The 21,884-nt window shown below is 38.8% G+C and overlaps 1 protein-coding gene across 1 annotated transcript in view; it reads left to right on the top strand.

The window, feature by feature from the left end:
- Window positions 1–21,884, top strand: part of LOC128657650 (gamma-aminobutyric acid receptor subunit rho-1-like) — a 76,775-nt gene that overhangs the window by 18,251 nt on the left and 36,640 nt on the right. The window contains exons 4-5 of the mRNA XM_053712036.1: window positions 929–1,035; window positions 11,731–11,798. Of these exons, the coding sequence (XP_053568011.1) occupies window positions 929–1,035; window positions 11,731–11,798 (175 nt within the window). The remainder of the gene's footprint in view (window positions 1–928; window positions 1,036–11,730; window positions 11,799–21,884) is intronic.

Raw genomic sequence — 21,884 nt, 5'->3', positions numbered from 1 at the left:
TTAATAAACGTGAGATGTTTTGGGTTTTTAAACTCAATACCCAATATCCCAGCGGTCTTAATTCAGACTACGATCTGATTAACTACTGGGAATAATCTCCATAATGTTCTTATATTCATTTCCACCTCTGTTTTTATATATTTATACATTTGTAAATATATCAGCTGTATCCATGCATGCACTTATATTACTCATACATATAGTGTTTGTATAGTTGTACATTCCATTGATTCACGGTATCATCCATTATCCTGTAGCTCCTTTTATCGGTTTTTACATTGGTTATCTATTGTATCCTTTCTATTAAATATTTAAAAGTTTAAGTAGCTCAATTATAACCATGTTACCAATATTGTTGCCATTTGATTATTATATTGTTATAAATTGTATGTCTCTTTAAACTAAGAGAGGGGTGTATCTGTATTAGCCAATCAGATTATCTTAATCCTTTTAAAATGGGAGTTCAGATTTGTAACTATTAGGCTATGACTATGGCCCCTCTTGGCCGAAACGCGTAAGCCTGTTGCTTACCCCTCTCGTATTACCTGTTCCCCCCCTGGGATCTATTGTTTCCTGATTTTATGGATTTTTCAAATAAAAGTTACTTTTTAGTCATTTCATCCTTGGCGACCTTTTGTACTTCTAACTAGCAAAAGTAGTCAGATTGTGCCGTACTTGTGTGCGGAACATCTGGAGTGACGTAAGAATCGATCTGTGTCGGACTGAGTCTGGCGGATCGAAGTTTACGTCACAAAATTCTACTTTTGCCGGTCTGTAGCCTTTGATAACTAAGGCGAATCAGCCTCGCCACAAATACACTGCGGAATTCCAGCGTATTTGAGGTTGACGGCTTGATAACTACCCCCCCTTGTATTTTGATGAAGATGCAAGTTGCCTTTTAACCTGCTTTTCTATGTTTTTTCTGTAGCCCAGTATTTAAAAGGAGCCCAGATATCACCAAATCACCACTTACAAAATCAGAACAGCTACTGCGAATAGATGACCATGACTTCACTATGAGACCGGGATTTGGGGGTAAGTCACCTTAGTGCTAACTTATATTAAGAAACATTTGTCATGTTTTTTAATAACATTTACAAATGTTGAATTGAAGAAAAGACATTTGAGTTGTGCCTTTCTCTTGGGTCATAACTAAAGAAAAGATGTAAAACAGAGAGCTTGGTATGGAAGGAACAAAAAGATTTTAGAAACTCTGAGGATAGGGGATATTTTGACATTTTCTGGGTATGCCAACAAAACTGGATTGATGGGGATTGTGATATTTAAAAAATGATTAGGCTCAAGAACATATATGTATCTTAAATGGATATGAAACCCAAACATTTTCTTTGATGGTTTAGATAGAGCATGCAATTTTAAACAACATTCTAATTTACTTTTATTATCAATTTTTCTTTGTTCTCTTGTTATCTTGTGTAGAAAACCAAGGAGGTAAGCTTAGGAGCCTGCCCACATTTGGAACACTATATGGCAGCAGTTTTGCAAGAATTATATCTATTTGCGAGTGCACTAGATGGCAGCGCTACCTACCTAGGTATCTCTTAAACAAAGCAAATTTGATAATATAAATAAATTGTGAAAAAATAAATAAATTCTATGTTCTGTCTGAATCACAAAAGAACATTTTTGGGTTTCATATCCCTTTAAGCACTAAGTGACAGCAGTATTTGTAGCAATGGAATACAAGCAACCTGCAGAGGAAGAGTACTGGAATAAGTAGCTATAACATTTATTATTATTATTATTATTATTATTATTATTAATAAACAAGATGTGAGATTTTTATTGGCTCATCCATTACTCCTGTGCATTTGTGTAATACTGGTGACATTCACAATTAATATGTAATAAATTAATGAAATACATTATATGTTGCAAAAAAGAATAAGGGAATAACACATTAATAATAATAATAGTAATAGTACTCCTATTATAATTTTCCTTTGTTCTCTTGCTATCCTTATTTGAAAAGCAAGAATGTAAGCTTAGGAGACGGCCCATTTTTGGTTCAGCCCCTGGGTTATGCTTGCTGATTGGTGGCTAAATGTAGCCACCAATCATCAAGTGCTATCCAGGGTATTGAACCAAAAATGGGCTGGCTCCTTAGCTTAGATTCCTGCTTTTTCAAATAAAGATACCAAGAGAACGCAGAAAAATTGATAATAGGAGTAAATTAGAAAGTTGCTTAAACTTGCATGCTCTATCTGAATCATGAAAGAAACAAATTTGGTTTTCATATCCCTTTAAGAGCAGCCAGTGATTGGTGAACACACTCTGTCACATGCATGATTTGCAGGCCAAGGCCACCATATACATAAGAATCAATCAAAACGCCTTTAGGGATCCAAAAACTGCACTTGTTATACCGTATACTTCAAATGCAGATCTGGGAGTTTAAATAATAGGGCCATATTATGAGTGTAGTGGTATTTAATGCTTACGCTCTCTCACTAACTATAGATATGCTAAATAGAATAAGTTCTATTTATTCAGAAATATGTATTTCTACATTTATCTGATGGTATTTTGTTACAATAGATACATTTTCCTATATTTTATAGATCATTATATATAGGTATACTATAGATATATACAGATATATATTTAGTAATATCTATTTAAAAATACTTAGAACATATTCTGCTATGTGCAGAGCATTGGAATGTAAAATATTTACAGTAAAAACAAAGTATACCACTTTATTAAATATGAATGTTGCATAACTATGATTTTACATGTTTTTATCTGCTTGACTGCAAAGGGTTCCAATGCACTTATGTATGTGTATATACACTGTATGTATACATATGTATTTATGCGTTTATATGTGTGTATATATGTCTGTACATACATACACATACATATACATAAATAATTATACATATGTACACATATATAAACACATATATATTCAACTTGTAATATGAGAGCTAAATCCTCCCCTCAAACAGCGGCGATATCACTCCTGCATAACTGTTAGTGCACCACTCGTAATCTAGCCCATAGTCTTTTAATGCAATGTACATTGCAGAGTTTCTTACCAAATTGTACTTAATAGATATAGATCCCCAGCACAGTTTGCACTAGCATGCCCTTTAATACATGTATAGACAATCTTTATTTATATTATACTAGTCCTAAAGCCCGTGTACACATTTTTTGCAGTCCCACCCCTTGCTCTCTCTATATCCCCCCTCTTTTGCTCTCTCTCCCCCCTCTCTCTATTTTGCTCTCTCTCTTCCACCTCTCTTTTGCTCTCTCTCTTTCCCCTCTCTTTTGCTCTCTCTCTCTCCCCCTCTTTTTGCTTTCTCTCTTCCCTCTCTTTTGCTCTCTCTCTCTCCCCATCTCTTTTGCTCTCTCTCCCCCCCCCCCTCTTTTGCTTTCTCTCTCTCCCCCCTCTCTTTTACTCTCTCCCCTCTCTCTTTTGCTCTCTCTCCCCCTCTCTTGTGCTCTCTCCCCCCTCTATTTTGCTCTCTCTCCCCCCTCTCTTTTGCTCTCTCTCCCCCTCTCTTTTGCTCTCTCTCCCCTCTCTTTTGTGCTTGCTCTCTCTCCCCCCTCTCTTTTGCACTCTCCTCCTCTCTTTTGCTCTCTCTCTCCCCCTCTCTCCTGCTCTCTCTTCCCTCTCTTTTGCGGTCTCTCTCTCTATCCCCCCTCTCTTTTGCTGTCTCTCTCCCTCTCTTTTGCTCTCTCTATCCCTCCTCTTTTACTCTCTCTATCCCTCCTCTTATGCTCTCTCTCCCCCTCTCTTTTGCTGTCTCTATCCCCCCTCTTTTGCTCTCTCCCCTTTCTTTTGCTCTCTCTCCCCCCTCCCTTTTGCTGTCTCTTTCCCTCTCTTTTGCTCTCTCTATCTCCCCCTATTTTGCTCTCTCTCTCCCTCCTACATTTCTTTTGCTCTCTACCCCCTCTCTCTTGCTGTCTGTCTCCCTCTTTTGCTGTCTCTCTTCCTCTCTGTTGCTGTCTTTCTCCCCCTCACTTTTGCTCTCTCTCCCCCTCTCTTTTGCCCTTTGTCTCCCCCCTCTCTTATGCTCTCTCTCTCCCCCCTCTCTTTTGTTCTCTCTTTCCCCCCCTATCTTTTGCTTTCTATCTCCCCCACTCTTTTGCACTCTCCCCCTTCTCTTTTGCTTGCTCTCTCCCCCTCTATTTTGCTCTCTCTCTCCTCTATTTGTCTCTCTCTCCCCTTTCTCCCCCTCTCTTTTGCTGTCTCTCTCCCTCCCTCTCTTTTGCTCTCTCTTTCTCCCCCTTCTTTTGCTCTCTCTCTTCCCTTTCTTTTGCTCTCTCTTCCCTTTCTTTTGCTCTCTCTCTCTCTCTTCCCTTTCTTTTGCTCTCTCTCCCCCCTCTCTTTTGCTCTCTCTCTCCCTCTCTTTTGCTTTCTCTCCCCCATCTCTTATGCTCTCTCTCCCCCCTCTCTTTCGCTCTCTCTCTCTCCCCCATCTTTTTTGCGCTCTCCCCCTCTCTTTTGCTTTCTCTCCCTCTCTTTTGCTCTCTGTCTCCCTCCCTCTTTTTTGCTCTCTGTATCCCCCCTCTTTTGCTCTCTCCCCCCTCTTTTGCACTTTCTTTCCCCCCTTTCTTTTGCTCTCTCTCCCCCTCTCTTTTGCTGTCTCCCTCTCTTTTGCTGTCCCTCTCCCTTTCTTTTTCTCTCTCTATCCCCCCTCTTTTGAGCTCCCACCGTGTCAGTCCCACTTGGCCCCACCTGCATCACACCCGGTCGGCCCCGCCCCCGTCACACCCGGTTGGCTCCACCCCATCATGCCTGGTTGGCCCCGTCCCCGTCATGCCAGTCAGCCCCGTCCCCGTCACGCCTGGTCAGCCCTGCCCCGTCACGCCTACTATTCTCGGAGGATCAGATGCCAGGAGGTCTGTCTGTTGAAGGCCAGGTGTGTTTGTCTCTACTACGCATGATAGCTTTGGACAAACACACTTGGCCTTTTATATTATAGGATTGGAGAGGAGCCGAAGACTAAATGCTATTTGGAACTCTGTTTTCCTTAAAGGGACAGGAACTTTCATGATTCAGATAGAGCATGTGATTTTTAGACACTTTTAAATTCTCTTCTATTTTCAAATGTGCTTTGTTCTCTTGGTATCCCTTGTTGAAAAATAATATATCCTACACTGGTGGTAGCTAGCTGCTGATTGGTGTCTGATTTGTATATTTTGATTGGTTAGCTAGATGTGTTCAGCTAGCTGCCATTGTTCTTTCAGAAAAGGAGCAAATTTGATAATAGTAAATTGTAAGGTTGATTGTATGGTCTATCCAAATCACTAAAGTAAATTTTGGAGTTTCCTGTCCCTTTAAATAAACGTCCATATTTTTTGCAGCAATAGTTGAATGCATGGAAACTACTTTAGTAATATCCACAGTGGTGGTTCTGCAAGGGTGCTGAGGCTATGCACCCCCAATCTTTTCTGATCTCATCAACAGCACAGGGTAACTGTGTGTAGTAAGTCAGGGAGCATTTAATAGTGCAGGAGGGGGCTGGATGAGAATATTGTACATGTGTCATGTGTGTTAATGTGTGAAGATACATGTGTGTGTGTGTGTATGCAGTATGTGTATGTATTTGTATATCAGTGTGTGTATGTGTATATGTGTATGTATATGTGTGTGTGTGTGTGTGTGTCAGTGAGCATATAAGTGTATTTGTATGTGTGTGTATTTGTATATCAGTGTGTGTATATCTGTGTGTGTATATATGTGTGTATGCAGTATGTGTGCATATTTTTATATCAGTGTGTGTATATGTTTATGTGTATGTATATGTGTGTGTCAGTGAGCATATAAGTGTGTTTGTATGTGTGTGTATTTGTATATCAGACTGCATATATGTATTTGTGTGTGTGCATGTGTGTATATATCTGTGTTTATATGTATGTGTGTGTGTGTGTGTCAGTTAGCATATAAGTGCATTTGTATGTGTGTGTATTTGTATATCAGTGTGTATATGTGTATGCATGTGTGTGTGGGTGTATTTGTATGTATGTGTGTGTGTGTTTATATGTGTTTATGTGTGTGTGTGTGTGTGTGTGTGTGTCAGTTAGCATATAAGTGCATTTGTATGTGTGTGTGTGTGTATTTGTATATCAGTGTGTATATGTGTATGCATGTGTGTGTATATGCACATATACACATATAAACACACACATATACGTGACGTGTATATGTATGTATGTGTGCCAGTGAGCATATAAGTGCATTTGTATGTGTGTATTTGTATGTGTGTATTTGTATATCAGTATGTGTATGCGTGTGTGTGTTTATATGTGTATGTGTGTGTGTGTTTATATGTGTGAATGTGTGTGTGTCAGTGAGCATATAAGTGCATTTGTATGTGTGTGTATTTGTATATCAGTGTGTATATGTGTATGCATGTGTGTGTATATGTGTATGCATTTATATGTGTATGTATGAATGTGTGTGTGTCAGTGAGCATATAAGTGCATTTGTTTGTGTGTGTATTTGTATATCAGTGTGTGTACATGTGTGTATGTATATGTGTGTGTGTATTTATATGTGTATATGTGCGAATGTGTGTGTGTGTCAGTGAGTATATAAGTGCATTTGTATGTGTGTGTTTTTGTATATCAGTGTGTATATGTGTATGCATGTGTGTGTATGTGTATATGTGTATGTATATGTGTGTGTGTTTATATGTGCGAATGTGTGTGTGTCAGTGAGCATATAAGTGCATTTGTATGTGTGTGTATTTGTATATCAGTGTGTATATGTGTATATGTGTATGTATATGTATATGTCTGTGTGTTTATATGTGTATATGTGTGAATGTATGTGTGTCAGTGAGCATATAAGTGCATTTGAATGTGTGTGTATTTGTATATCAGTGTGTATATGTGTATGCATGTGTGTGTGTGTTTATATGTGTATATGTGTGAATGTATGTGTGTGTGTGTGTCAGTGAGCATATAAGTGCATTTACATGTGTGTGTATTTGTATATTAGTGTGTATATGTGTTTGTTTATCTGCGTGTCTCATTGGGCTAAATCAATGGATTCTCATCAGGTTGTTGACGTGCCTTGTCATAACGGTGAAATCATGCTGGAAATTTATTGAAGCTCCGTTCATCTATGTTTTCTAGCTGACCGCCAGTTGGTGTTCCTGCCATTAGCATTGTTAAGGATTAGTTTGAAGGAGGTTGGAAGCCTAATGCAGGGTCACAGTACAGGAAGTATTTGAAACCAAAAAGGGGAACAGAAGGTCAGGAAACCAGGTAAACCGTCTAATAGGCTCAAAGCAAAGGGTTAGGCAAATTTACAAGTCTAAAGAGAATAGCCAAAAGTCAAAAGTCAGTAGATCAGCCCAAACAGTGTAGTACAAGTGGTTAAAACAAGTAAACAGAGTCCAAGAAGATAGCTGATGGTCGAGGAACCAGATAACAACAGGTATAGCAGGGCAGGTAACAGACGGGTAGCAGGGACAGCAGTGTGTGTATTTTTACACATAAATTTATCTGAGTTTTGCTGTGTGATTTTCCAGCAGGGGATCATTTTGGTTTTTTTTGGAAAGTGTGTATGTCATTGGGTGTATATACTGTATATGTGTGTGAATATCTGGTTTCCTTTTGTGTATCTGTGTGTGAGTGTATCAGGCCCATTTATCAAAGGGCTTGCGGACCTGATCCGACACTGCGGATCAGGTCCGCAAGACCTCGCTAAATGCGGAGAGCAATACGCTCTCCGCATTTAACATTGCACCAGCAGCTCACAAGAGCTGCTGGTGCAACGCCGCCCCCTGCTGACTCGCGGCCAATCGGCCGCCAGCAGGGAGCTGTCAATCAACCCGATCGTATTCGATCGGGTTGATGTCCGGCGATTCCTGTCCGCCTGTTCAGAGCAGGCGGACAGGGTTATGGAGCAGCGGTCTTTAGACTCGCCAGAAACACGGCCCTTCAAGCTCCGTACGGAGCTTGATAAATGGGCCTGTAGGTGTTTAGCATTTGTATATGTGTGTTAATGTGTGTACATCATTGTGTGTGTGTGACTGTGTATGTGTGTGTACATCATTGTATGTCATGTGTGTTTGTATGTGTGTGTGCACATGTGTGTGTTGTGTGACTGTGTATGTGTGTCTGTGTATGTGTGTGTACATCATCGTATGTGTGTTTGTATGTGTGTGTGCGCACGTGTGTGTGGTGTGTGTGACTGTATGTGTGTGTGTGAATATCTGGTTTCCATTTGTGTATCTCTGTGTGAGTGAGAGTGTATGTGTTTAGCATTTGTATATGTGTGTTAATGTGTGTACATCATTGTGTGTGTGTACATCATTGTATGTGTGTTTGTATGTGTGTTTGTATGTGTGTGTGTGCACGTGTGTGTGACTGTGTATGGGTGTGTGTATATTTGTGTATACGGTATTTGTATGCAGGTGTTTTAGCCCCACACAATTTTTAGATCTAAAACTACCAATAAATGTCATAATAGAGACAAGTCTCACACTAACATAATAAACTCAGATGCATCTCTAATATAAAACATAATCTTTATTTATATTTTTAGAAGCAACAGATTAATGAGAGCATGCTTTTCTTATGACCTACTGGATTAGATATTGTAATTCATCTTTCTTTCTTGGCTGCCAGATGGTTATACAAATCCAGCCTGGTGTTCGTGTCCTTTTTTAGGCACTATATACAGAACAGAAAAATCCACATGGAATAAAATATAACGGCATGTAACTGGTGAATAATAGCTTTAGAACTGATCTCTATCTGAAAGCAAACAGCTAACTACTATTTTGTGTAAAACAAGTTCTATATCATTTCTGCACTAAATACATAGGGGCCGAATAATCAAGCTCCGAATGGCCCCTGTTTCCGCGCGAGCCTTCAGGCTCGCCGGAAACAGCAGTTATGAAGCAGCGGTCTTAAGACCACTGATCCATAACTGGTCCGCTGCCTCTGAGGCTGCGGTCTGCAATCCACCCGACACTATACGATCGGGCTGATTGACACCCTGCTAGAGGCCGATTGGCTGCAAATCTGCAAGGGGAGGCATTGCACAAGCTGTTCTGGGGAACTGCTTGTGCAACGTTAAATTCCGACAGCGTATGCTGTCGGCATTCAGCGATGTGGGTCGGACATGATACGCTATAGTGTATCATGTCAGACAGACATTGATAAATTGGCCCCATATTTGACCACATGATGTGTGACCAGGTGTTTTAGTAGCATTTTGTTATGAAAAGTGCAGGTGATGAAACACCCAGGAGGTGGCGCACAAAAAATAACTAGTGAAAAAAAGGGAATTGGTAAAAATGTTTGTAATGTGAAAAAATGTGTCAAAAAAGTTTTTTTGGTTTAAAGGTGTATGAATGGTAAGTGGACTCTCAAAAATGAGTAAAAATTAGTGAAATGGTAAAATAGTATTTAACATGATAAACTAATAAATTAATAAATTCTGGGAAATTGGTTAACCTTAATAAATGACAGAAATAGTGTTCACGTTAAAGAAACAAACGTTCAATTGCTGAAATGTTTTTTCAATCTAAGTGAAAAAGGAAGTGTATCAGGCAGCTCCACTTGGGGGAATGATCTCCGTTCACCTCAGTGATCTAGGTTAGAAAGAAAATGGGCGCCTCATAGTGAAATCCATATGTGATATATAATAAAGAAGGTAAATAGTAAAACTCACCATTTTTTAAGGCACTAGATAGTGCAAACAGGCAGGCTGACACTTGCAGTAGTCAGCTAACTGGATACTGATCCTGTATCAAGGTAGAGACCAGTTCTCAGGTCACAGGTAAGATCACAGGGAAGTTTTAATCCAAGTATCAAACAACAGGCTGAAGATATGGTGCAGGCAAACCAATTGCATTGTAAAGTTCTCTGTGTAGACAGAGCAAATTCAATCTGAATAATCAGGCAGAAAGACTCCTCCGTATAGGAATGTGTCTTTCTGCCTGATTATTCAGACTGAATTTGCTCTGTCTACACAGAGAACTTTACAAACCATTAATGCACAATTGGTTTGCCTGCACCATATCTTCAGCCTGTTGTTTGATACTTAGATTAAAACTTCCCTGTGATCTTACCTGTGACCTGAGAACTGGTCTCTACCTTGATACAGGATCAGTATCCAGTGAGCTGACTACTTCAAAAATTGTGAGTTTTACTATTTACCTTCTTTATTATATATCACATATGGATTTCAGCATTTTGTTATACCTGTCCACTATTTGTTCCCAATTATGTTTTCAATTGTTATATTTTTAGAATATCACATATGAAAATTCCAATTCTAAAATGTCCTAAAAAAAAATCAAATATTTGTAGATTTTTGCTTCCTTTACTAAATAGGATTGCTACATTTCTTGAGGGGAAAAAAAACACCACCTGAATTGTTCAATTGTGAAAAGTACACTATAACCAAGAAATCCGTCTTCTTATGTTCAGATTTTGTTACCACATAAAAACTTTAAGATAAGGTATTTTGGTGTAATTTTTGCAGTAGCTTCAGTTCACCCATACAGAAACAAGAGATATCCCCTCGGAGTAAAAATAAAACATATCAGTTAATAATCCTCTAGATATGAACATTACTGTAAGAAGTTTTTGTTTTTTAATATATGAAGTAGTAAGAGTGACAACAGTACAGTTAGAGAACTTGCAGTGTTAGGGTGAAATTCTATTCATATTAATACACATTATGGATGGCACCATATCTTCTGTCTTGTATTTTCAATAAATGTATTTAAAGGAACATGAAACTCAAACTTTTTCTTTCTTGATTCAGATAGAGAATTGAATTTGAAACAAATTTCTAATTAATTTATGTTATCTAATGTGTCTCATTCTCTTGGTATCCTTTTTTGAAGAAACAGCAATGTAAATGAGGAGCCAATAACATGAGGTATATATTTGCAGCACCAATCAGCAGCATCTGAGCCTACCTAGGTATCCTTTTCAACAAAGAATACTAAAAGAACAAAACCAGAAAATACAAGTAAATTGGAAAGTTGTTTAAATGGCATGCTCTCTCTGAATCATGAAGGAACATTTTTTAGTTTTGTGACCAATGAAAAGAGACATTTATCTGCATTCATCAATCAACAGTTATCTCCCAGTAATGCCTTGCGACTTCTGAGTCTACCTAGGTATGCTTTTCAATTAAAGATACCAAGAGCTATGGCTATTAAATGCATGAATAATAATAAAAAAATTCTAAATATGTCCACTGGTTGCTGGACATTCTCTGTCTGCATTTCTCCCCTCCAAAGGACTCCTTTGAGTCCCCAAAGAACATATTTTTAGTTCCTGGGGCCACAAATATTGGTGCAGAGGGCCACATGTGGCCCACGGTCTGCCAGCAGGCCATCCTTAATTTAAATCAGTAGTCATTATCATAAACTGATTAGACTATCACAACTGTCACTATTAATTCTGATAAATAGTCCCACAGCGCTAAATAGAATGTCAATCAAAATATAATTGAGGAAATTATTAACATATGAAGCACAATCCTATTGCAATTGTCCCAGGATTTAACTGGAAGAGGTAAGGTTTAAGAACAGCTTCACTAAATATCTATAAGAAGGACATAGGAGGTTAAGCTGAAACCTATGAGTCGCAGCAACACAAAGCTGAGAATACGATAACAAATGGTTCCTGTTTTGGAGCTAAAACACTATAGGAAACATCTCACTTATAAATGGAATTGGCAAAACATCTTTAATTTTGCATTTTGTGTTTCTTTAGGTCCTGCAATTCCTGTAGGCGTGGATGTGCAAGTGGAAAGCTTAGATAGCATTTCAGAAGTAGACATGGTAAGTCATGTGCTGGGATCAATCATACTATTGGCTGAGGCCTCTCTGCTCTATTTCTGGCGGAAAATGCCACTTTTTCTTTAAACTCAATCACAATAGCATGTTATCAGCTATATCCCACAGCTGTGATCATGTTATCAGCTATATCCCACAGCTGTGATCATGTTATCAGCTATATCCCACAGCTGTGATCATGTTATCAGCTATATCCCACAGCTGTGATCATGTTATCAGCTATATCCCACAGCTGTGATCATGTTATCAGCTATATCCCACAGCTGTGATCATGTTATCAGCTATATCCCACAGCTGTGATCATGTTATCAGCTATATCCCACAGCTGTGATCATGTTATCAGCTATATCCCACAGCTGTGATCATGGTATCAGCTATATCCCACAGCTGTGATCATGGTATCAGCTATATCCCACAGCTGTGATCATGTTATCAGCTATATCCCACAGCTGTGATCATGTTATCAGCTATATCCCACAGCTGTGATCATGTTATCAGCTATATCCCACAGCTGTGATCATGTTATCAGCTATATCCCACAGCTGTGATCATGTTACAGCTATATCCCACAGCTGTGATCATGTTATCAGCTATATCCCACAGCTGTGATCATGTTATCAGCTATATCCCCCAGCTGTGATCATGTTATCAGCTATATCCCCCAGCTGTGATCATGTTACAGCTATATCCCACAGCTGTGATCATGTTATCAGCTATATCCCACAGCTGTGATCATGTTATCAGCTATATCCCCCAGCTGTGATCATGTTATCAGCTATATCCCCCAGCTGTGATCATGTTACAGCTATATCCCACAGCTGTGATCATGTTATCAGCTATATCCCACAGCTGTGATCATGTTTCAGCTATATCCCCCAGCTGTGATCATGTTATCAGCTATATCCCCCAGCTGTGATCATGTTACAGCTATATCCCACAGCTGTGATCATGTTACAGCTATATCCCACAGCTGTGATCATGTTACAGCTATATCCACACAGCTGTGATCATGTTATCAGCTATATCCCACAGCTGTGATCATGTTATCAGCTATATCCCACAGCTGTGATCATGTTATCAGCTATATCCCACAGCTGTGATCATGTTATCAGCTATATCCCACAGCTGTGATCATGTGTTCATCTATATCCCACAGCTGTGATCATGTTTTCAGCTATATCCCACAGCTGTGATCATGTTTTCATCTATATCCCACAGCTGTGATCATGTTTTCATCTATATCCCACAGCTGTGATCATGTTTTCATCTATATCCCACAGCTGTGATCATGTTATCAGCTATATCCCACAGCTGTGATCATGTTTTCATCTATACCCCACAGCTGTGATCATGTTATCAGCTATATCCCACAGCTGTGATCATGTTATCAGCTATATCCCACAGCTGTGATCATGTTACAGCTATATCCCACAGCTGTGATCATGTTTTCATCTATATCCCACAGCTGTGATCATGTTATCAGCTATATCCCACAGCTGTGATCATGTTTTCATCTATATCCCACAGCTGTGATCATGTTTTCATCTATATCCCACAGCTGTGATCATGTTATCAGCTATATCCCACAGCTGTGATCATGTGTTCATCTATATCCCACAGCTGTGATCATGTTTTCAGCTATATCCCACAGCTGTGATCATGTTTTCATCTATATCCCACAGCTGTGATCATGTTTTCATCTATATCCCACAGCTGTGATCATGTTTTCATCTATATCCCACAGCTGTGATCATGTTTTCATCTATATCCCACAGCTGTGATCATGTTTTCATCTATATCCCACAGCTGTGATCATGTTTTCATCTATATCCCACAGCTGTGATCATGTTACAGCTATATCCCACAGCTGTGATCATGTTTTCATCTATATCCCACAGCTGTGATCATGTTATCAGTTATATCCCACAGCTGTGATCATGTTATCAGCTATATCCCACAGCTGTGATCATGTTTTCATCTATATCCCACAGCTGTGATCATGTTATCATCTATATCCCACAGCTGTGATCATGTTATCAGCTATATCCCACAGCTGTGATCATGTTATCAGCTATATCCCACAGCTGTGATCATGTTATCAGCTATATCCCACAGCTGTGATCATGGTATCAGCTATATCCCACAGCTGTGATCATGGTATCAGCTATATCCCACAGCTGTGATCATGTTATCAGCTATATCCCACAGCTGTGATCATGTTATCAGCTATATCCCACAGCTGTGATCATGTTATCAGCTATATCCCACAGCTGTGATCATGTTATCAGCTATATCCCACAGCTGTGATCATGTTATCAGCTATATCCCACAGCTGTGATCATGTTATCAGCTATATCCCACAGCTGTGATCATGGTATCAGCTATATCCCACAGCTGTGATCATGGTATCAGCTATATCCCACAGCTGTGATCATGTTATCAGCTATATCCCACAGCTGTGATCATGTTATCAGCTATATCCCACAGTTGTGATCATGTTATCAGCTATATCCCACAGCTGTGATCATGTTACAGCTATATCCCACAGCTGTGATCATGTTATCAGCTATATCCCACAGCTGTGATCATGTTATCAGCTATATCCCACAGCTGTGATCATGTTATCAGCTATATCCCCCAGCTGTGATCATGTTACAGCTATATCCCACAGCTGTGATCATGTTATCAGCTATATCCCACAGCTGTGATCATGTTATCAGCTATATCCCACAGCTGTGATCATGTTATCAGCTATATCCCCCAGCTGTGATCATGTTACAGCTATATCCCACAGCTGTGATCATGTTATCAGCTTTATCCCACAGCTGTGATCATGTTACAGCTATATCCCCCAGCTGTGATCATGTTACAGCTATATCCCACAGCTGTGATCATGTTACAGCTATATCCCACAGCTGTGATCATGTTACAGCTATATCCCACAGCTGTGATCATGTTATCAGCTATATCCCACAGCTGTGATCATGTTATCAGCTATATCCCACAGCTGTGATCATGTGTTCATCTATATCCCACAGCTGTGATCATGTTTTCATCTATATCCCACAGCTGTGATCATGTTTTCATCTATATCCCACAGCTGTGATCATGTTTTCATCTATATCCCACAGCTGTGATCATGTTTTCATCTATATCCCACAGCTGTGATCATGTTATCAGCTATATCCCACAGCTGTGATCATGTTATCAGCTATATCCCACAGCTGTGATCATGTTACAGCTATATCCCACAGCTGTGATCATGTTTTCATCTATATCCCACAGCTGTGATCATGTTTTCATCTATATCCCACAGCTGTGATCATGTTACAGCTATATCCCACAGCTGTGATCATGTTACAGCTATATCCACACAGCTGTGATCATGTTATCAGCTATATCCCACAGCTGTGATCATGTTATCAGCTATATCCCACAGCTGTGATCATGTTATCAGCTATATCCCACAGCTGTGATCATGTTATCAGCTATATCCCACAGCTGTGATCATGTTATCAGCTATATCCCACAGCTGTGATCATGTGTTCATCTATATCCCACAGCTGTGATCATGTTTTCAGCTATATCCCACAGCTGTGATCATGTTTTCATCTATATCCCACAGCTGTGATCATGTTTTCATCTATATCCCACAGCTGTGATCATGTTTTCAGCTATATCCCACAGCTGTGATCATGTTTTCATCTATATCCCACAGCTGTGATCATGTTTTCATCTATATCCCACAGCTGTGATCATGTTTTCATCTATATCCCACAGCTGTGATCATGTTTTCAGCTATATCCCACAGCTGTGATCATGTTTTCATCTATATCCCACAGCTGTGATCATGTTTTCATCTATATCCCACAGCTGTGATCATGTTTTCATCTATATCCCACAGCTGTGATCATGTTTTCATCTATATCCCACAGCTGTGATCATGTTTTCATCTATATCCCACAGCTGTGATCATGTTATCAGCTATATCCCACAGCTGTGATCATGTTTTCATCTATATCCCACAGCTGTGATCATGTTTTCATCTATATCCCACAGCTGTGATCATGTTTTCATCTATATCCCACAGCTGTGATCATGTTATCAGCTATATCCCACAGCTGTGATCATGTTATCAGCTATATCCCACAGCTGTGATCATGTTACAGCTATATCCCACAGCTGTGATCATGTTTTCATCTATATCCCACAGCTGTGATCATGTTTTCATCTATATCCCACAGCTGTGATCATGTTTTCATCTATATCCCACAGCTGTGATCATGTTTTCATCTATATCCCACAGCTGTGATCATGTTACAGCTATATCCCACAGCTGTGATCATGTTACAGCTATATCCACACAGCTGTGATCATGTTATCAGCTATATCCCACAGCTGTGATCATGTTATCAGCTATATCCCACAGCTGTGATCATGTTATCAGCTATATCCCACAGCTGTGATCATGTTATCAGCTATATCCCACAGCTGTGATCATGTTATCAGCTATATCCCACAGCTGTGATCATGTGTTCATCTATATCCCACAGCTGTGATCATGTTTTCAGCTATATCCCACAGCTGTGATCATGTTTTCATCTATATCCCACAGCTGTGATCATGTTTTCATCTATATCCCACAGCTGTGATCATGTTTTCATCTATATCCCACAGCTGTGATCATGTTATCAGCTATATCCCACAGCTGTGATCATGTTATCAGCTATATCCCACAGCTGTGATCATGTTACAGCTATATCCCACAGCTGTGATCATGTTTTCATCTATATCCCACAGCTGTGATCATGTTATCAGCTATATCCCACAGCTGTGATCATGTTTTCATCTATATCCCACAGCTGTGATCATGTTTTCATCTATATCCCACAGCTGTGATCATGTTATCAGCTATATCCCACAGCTGTGATCATGTTACAGCTATATCCCACAGCTGTGATCATGTTTTCATCTATATCCCACAGCTGTGATCATGTTATCAGTTATATCCCACAGCTGTGATCATGTTATCAGCTATATCCCACAGCTGTGATCATGTTTTCATCTATATCCCACAGCTGTGATCATGTTATCAGCTATATCCCACAGCTGTGATCATGTTACAGCTATATCCCACAGCTGTGATCATGTTTTCATCTATATCCCACAGCTGTGATCATGTGTTCAGCTATATCCCACAGCTGTGATCATGTTATCAGCTATATCCCACAGCTGTGATCATGTTTTCAGCTATATCCCACAGCTGTGATCATGTTTTCAGCTATATCCCACAGCTGTGATCATGTGTTCATCTATATCCCACAGCTGTGATCATGTGTTCATCTATATCCCACAGCTGTGATCATATTTTCAGCTATATCCCACAGCTGTGATCATGTTTTCAGCTCACAGTGAAAAGCCTGATGTTTCACATGGAGAGAAAAGTTCTTGGTGATCACAATCCATTTTCAAGAGATTTTTCAAAAACGTTTCAAGACCAGTTTTACCATTTCAAATTCAACACCTCAAGGCACTTGATAAGGCCCCAAAATGCCTTTTGGACATCTTTGCAAGTATTCCAAGATTATTTGGAATCATTCTATCATGACAATCTGTAATCCACTTGAAAATGATATTCGTTTAAAGGGACAGTAAAAACAAGAATAAACTTCCAGGATTCTGATACAGCATGCAATTTTAAAAAAATCAAATTTGTTTTGTTCTCTTGGTGTCATTTGTTGAAGAGTAAACCTAGGTACTATATGCCATGAGCTCTTTAGAAATCTATGGTTGGAGTGTTTGTAACAATGTTAGTAGCAATGTTACACATTCTTGCAAACATTTCTGCCATAGAGCACTAAAGACATGTGCATGCTCATGAGCCTACCTTGGTTTAATCTTCAACAAAAGATAACAAAAGAACAAAGCAAATCTAAAAGTAGAAGTAGATTGCAGACTTTTGTTTTTAAGGTGCATGCTCTATCTAAGCAATGTAAGTTTAATTTTAACTTTACTGTCCCTTTAAAACAGGGACTAATATCCTAGTGCTCAATCACTCTTTCTTTTAAATCACCCACTGTAGTGGTGCAGAATAAACTTGTGAAAAACTAATTCTTACATTTCCTTCAGCATAAGAACCTGTTGTCACTACTGGCTCAGAAGCAAAAGACAAATTACACAATAGTCTTATGATCTAATAGTCAACACTCACAGATCTATTGCTGGTAGATCCAGATATATTTTTGCACCACAGCTGAATATAAAAAACAAATATAGGAACAAGGACAAATAATATGGTTCCAAATACCAAATATATTTATTACAAAAATATCAAAACATGCCATTAAATCATCCTAATAAAATCCTGTAAGAATACTATAAGGAATACCCAAGTATACATATAAGAATTTACTTCTCACACCAACAGGCCTATTTATCAAGCTCCGTACGGAGCTTGAAGGGCCGTGTTTCTGGCGAGTCTTCAGACTCGCCAGAAACACAACTTATGAAGCAGCGGTCTAAAGACCGCTGCTCCATAACCCTGTCCGCCTGCTCTGAACAGGCGGACAGGAATCGCCGGACATCAACCCGATCGAATACGATCGGGTTGATTGACAGCTCCCTGTCAGCAGGGGGCGGCGTTGCACCAGCAGCTCTTGTGAGCTGCTGGTGCAATGTTAAATGCGGAGAGCGTATTGCTCTCCGCATTTAGCGAGGTCTTGCGGACCTGATCCGCAGTGTCGGATCAGGTCCGCAAGCCCTTTGATAAATGGGCCTGCTAACCTCAGAAACAATGGTAGATTTAATATCCTATTTGTGCTCACAGATCTGAGGGTGACCACAGGTGGTCAAAAGATGTAAATTCAAGGAATAATAAAGTTACCCCTATTACTGTAGCTCTAAGGAATAGATATTAGTGATATTGATAAAAATGTACTGAGCTCAGATTTCTTACAAACATTCCATAAAGCTAGGATTGGCAATTCCGATGTGGCAGGTTAACAAAGTTTTTATAATAACAATGAATTGTAGCAGTAGCATGCAGATAATAAATGTCAGCACAGGTGTTAGTTTCCAGCATGTAGCATTTTAGTAATGAGAGACAAAAGCACACAGAAATATACTAAGGTAACAAGCAGAATGTAATAGCTGATAGCCAACTGGTTAAATGAGATGATCCTGAATTTCTGAAGGAAAACATATAATTATCACAGTTGTAAGCAAGGTAGGTTAACAATACCAAATACTTGCGGTTTCACTGCGGTTCCGATGCTGGCTGCTTGTCGGAGGTGATTGCGGATAACGTCACACGCTCCTGCGTTTTTGTAGAGTGACTCCGGGTTGGAGCAAACAAAGCTGGTTACAAATACACAAACGGTTGTAGCAAAGGATTAATCCAATAAAATGTACTGCTAACAACTTGTAGAGAGCGAGAGTACTATAGGTTAGTTAGAATAAATGTTAGCAGAGCTCAGTAGCTGAAACACATGTATCCATGAGATTCTAATGACCTAGCAGTGTATGAAATGGGAAATGACGATAAATAGGGTGAAAATCTGTCATGTGATCAGGAACATTAAAGGGGAAGTACACATATTCCTGACAAATCCTAATATATGTCCCTAAAGGAACCCCTCTCTAGAGGAATAGTAGCTGGCTGCTAACAACACAAAGTAAGGTGCACCCAAATCAGAGTACTTGTAAGGTTCTTCACATAAGGCAATATGTTCTATGTATTTCTAAATAGATATTCCTATATATATCAGTATATATCTATATACCTTTATATAATTATCTTTTGTGAACGATATTCTAAGTCCGGATATTTGCAATCATTTGATTAGAGCACAAGCGAAAACAGTTTACTTTCAACTCATAATAGGAGCGCAACCCAACACCCATAAAAAGCTTACTTCTAGGGCAGTTAATGCTTGAGCGGGAACATTAAATAATTCTCCACTTGTAATCTGGCCCTAAATGTTTCTTCTCAGCCTCACATTCTGAAGAACTTGTAAGGATTTACAAATTCTGATATTTAGCTATGCCATAGATGCCAAGATTTGTAAAACAATTTCCAGGGACACTTTGCAGCAGAGCCACACCCATTTTCTGTCTGCATAGCTCCGCCCATTTAACTCCCAAAACAAGCACATACAATTCTAGTAGTATGATTGCTCAAAGGGACAGGAAAGGTTCAATTAAACTTTGTTAAAAAGGAAATGTACCAATCCTCAGCAGCAACAATGCACTACTTGGAGCTAGCTGTTGATTGTTGGCTACACACATTTGGCTTTTGTCATTGGCTCACCAGATGTGTTTAGCTAGCTTCCAGCAGTGCATTGCTGCTCTGGAACTGACTTTTATTATGTGTTTAATCACTTTACAGAGGTTAAACACATGGCTATATATGCAGGTAATAATGCAATAATAATATTTCTCTAACATATTATATATGTATTTATAACATTTTCATTTATAGCATTTCATTTATAGCATTTTCTTTATGCACTGTTATAGCCCTTTAATGCAGGATAAGGCATCAAGCTCCCCATCACCTCCCTTACTCTCAAGGATACAATTGGCATAGGAAGAATACCTTTACAGCATGTACCAAAATAAGCAAGCAAGGGTTAAATTATTAATTGTTCAGCATCTGTATAGCAGGACACCACAGATCCCCTTAGTTTATATAGATATTACACAGCCTGAATTTAAACATTAATATTACCTCAGTATGTTTAACCTGCCAACTGCTGTCTTGGGGCATCTGAGAACAATATATGCAGATATGTTGAGGACTTGCTAAGACACTATTTAAAGTTTCACACGTAGATGGCATTTTATGAGGTAACTATCGATGTTTGTATCTTTATTGCAGCAGTGATTGATATGCAATAGGATAATAGACCTAGAAATGCCCCAGTAAATCTGGATTTTTAGTATATTCATGTGAATTCCAGTCCCAGCACATGAAAAGCCTGATGTGTTAAGACCCTGCTAGTTGCCTGGCTTCCTCAGCCCTTGTCTCCTGCCCTCCCTGGTATTATATATCGCATATCATGGCTTTCCCTTACCGAACCTCACACTGCTAAACTTCAGGGTAACAGAAGACCACAGGAAAAAAAATACTGGACCAGTTTACGAGTGGAGCACAAAGTTTTTCGTGTTTGCGTGCAGGATAAAGTGTGCTGGTTTTACAAGTTGAAAGTAAACGCGATTGCTTGAGCACAATTCAAGTTAACACTCATCAGGTTATCGTCACAGCTGTAGATAACTGTTTCGCTAATCAAAAAAGTGTCACAAAACTCATCAAAAATACATTACAAAGTACAGTTCCACTCATAATAACACTAATCAAAAATATTTCTAAAAAATATTATCAGAAAAAGTTATAAGGGCTCAAAGATATGAGGTCTCAGGTGTTAGGTAAAAATAAAGACAGGCAAAGGGCTTTAACATGGAGATACATACCTGTACATATACATCTCTAAAGATATATATGTATGTATATATAAATGTCTATATATATATATATATATATATATATATATATATATATATATACAGTATATATATGTACATATGTATTTACAGACATATATACACATATAAACACATAAATACATATGTATATATATATATAGACATGTGTGTGTGTATATATATATATATATATATATATATATATATATATAAATTCATTAAAATTATGAGGGGAAATAAAAAAACTTGCCTAGATGTGCTAATTTCCTATGCAAATATTTACAATGATTTAATTTTGAGACATGGACGATTTTAATTTCAGTTTTTTATCTCCCCCCATAATTTTAATGAATTTTGGTTTAACCTTGAAAATAGCTTCACCAATGCAGCAACCAGAAATCTATCTCCTACTGATGAGTTCCAAAAAGAAGGAAACAGGCTGTCTAGTGAGTGATTTCTGGTTTTGCTGTAATAATCCTGTTAAAAGGATAGCTGTGTTAAAACAGTATTATTTTGAAGCAAAAAAAACTGAGAATTTGCATATCTAATTTGCATAACTTACCCAGAATTCTCTTGTGCATTGGTAAC

This window comes from Bombina bombina, chromosome 4 (genome assembly GCF_027579735.1).
Source record: "Bombina bombina isolate aBomBom1 chromosome 4, aBomBom1.pri, whole genome shotgun sequence".
In the NCBI taxonomy this organism is placed as follows: Eukaryota; Metazoa; Chordata; class Amphibia; order Anura; family Bombinatoridae; genus Bombina; species Bombina bombina.
Note: the sequence above shows the minus strand (reverse complement) of the source record. Positions and strands in the feature narration are given on the sequence as shown.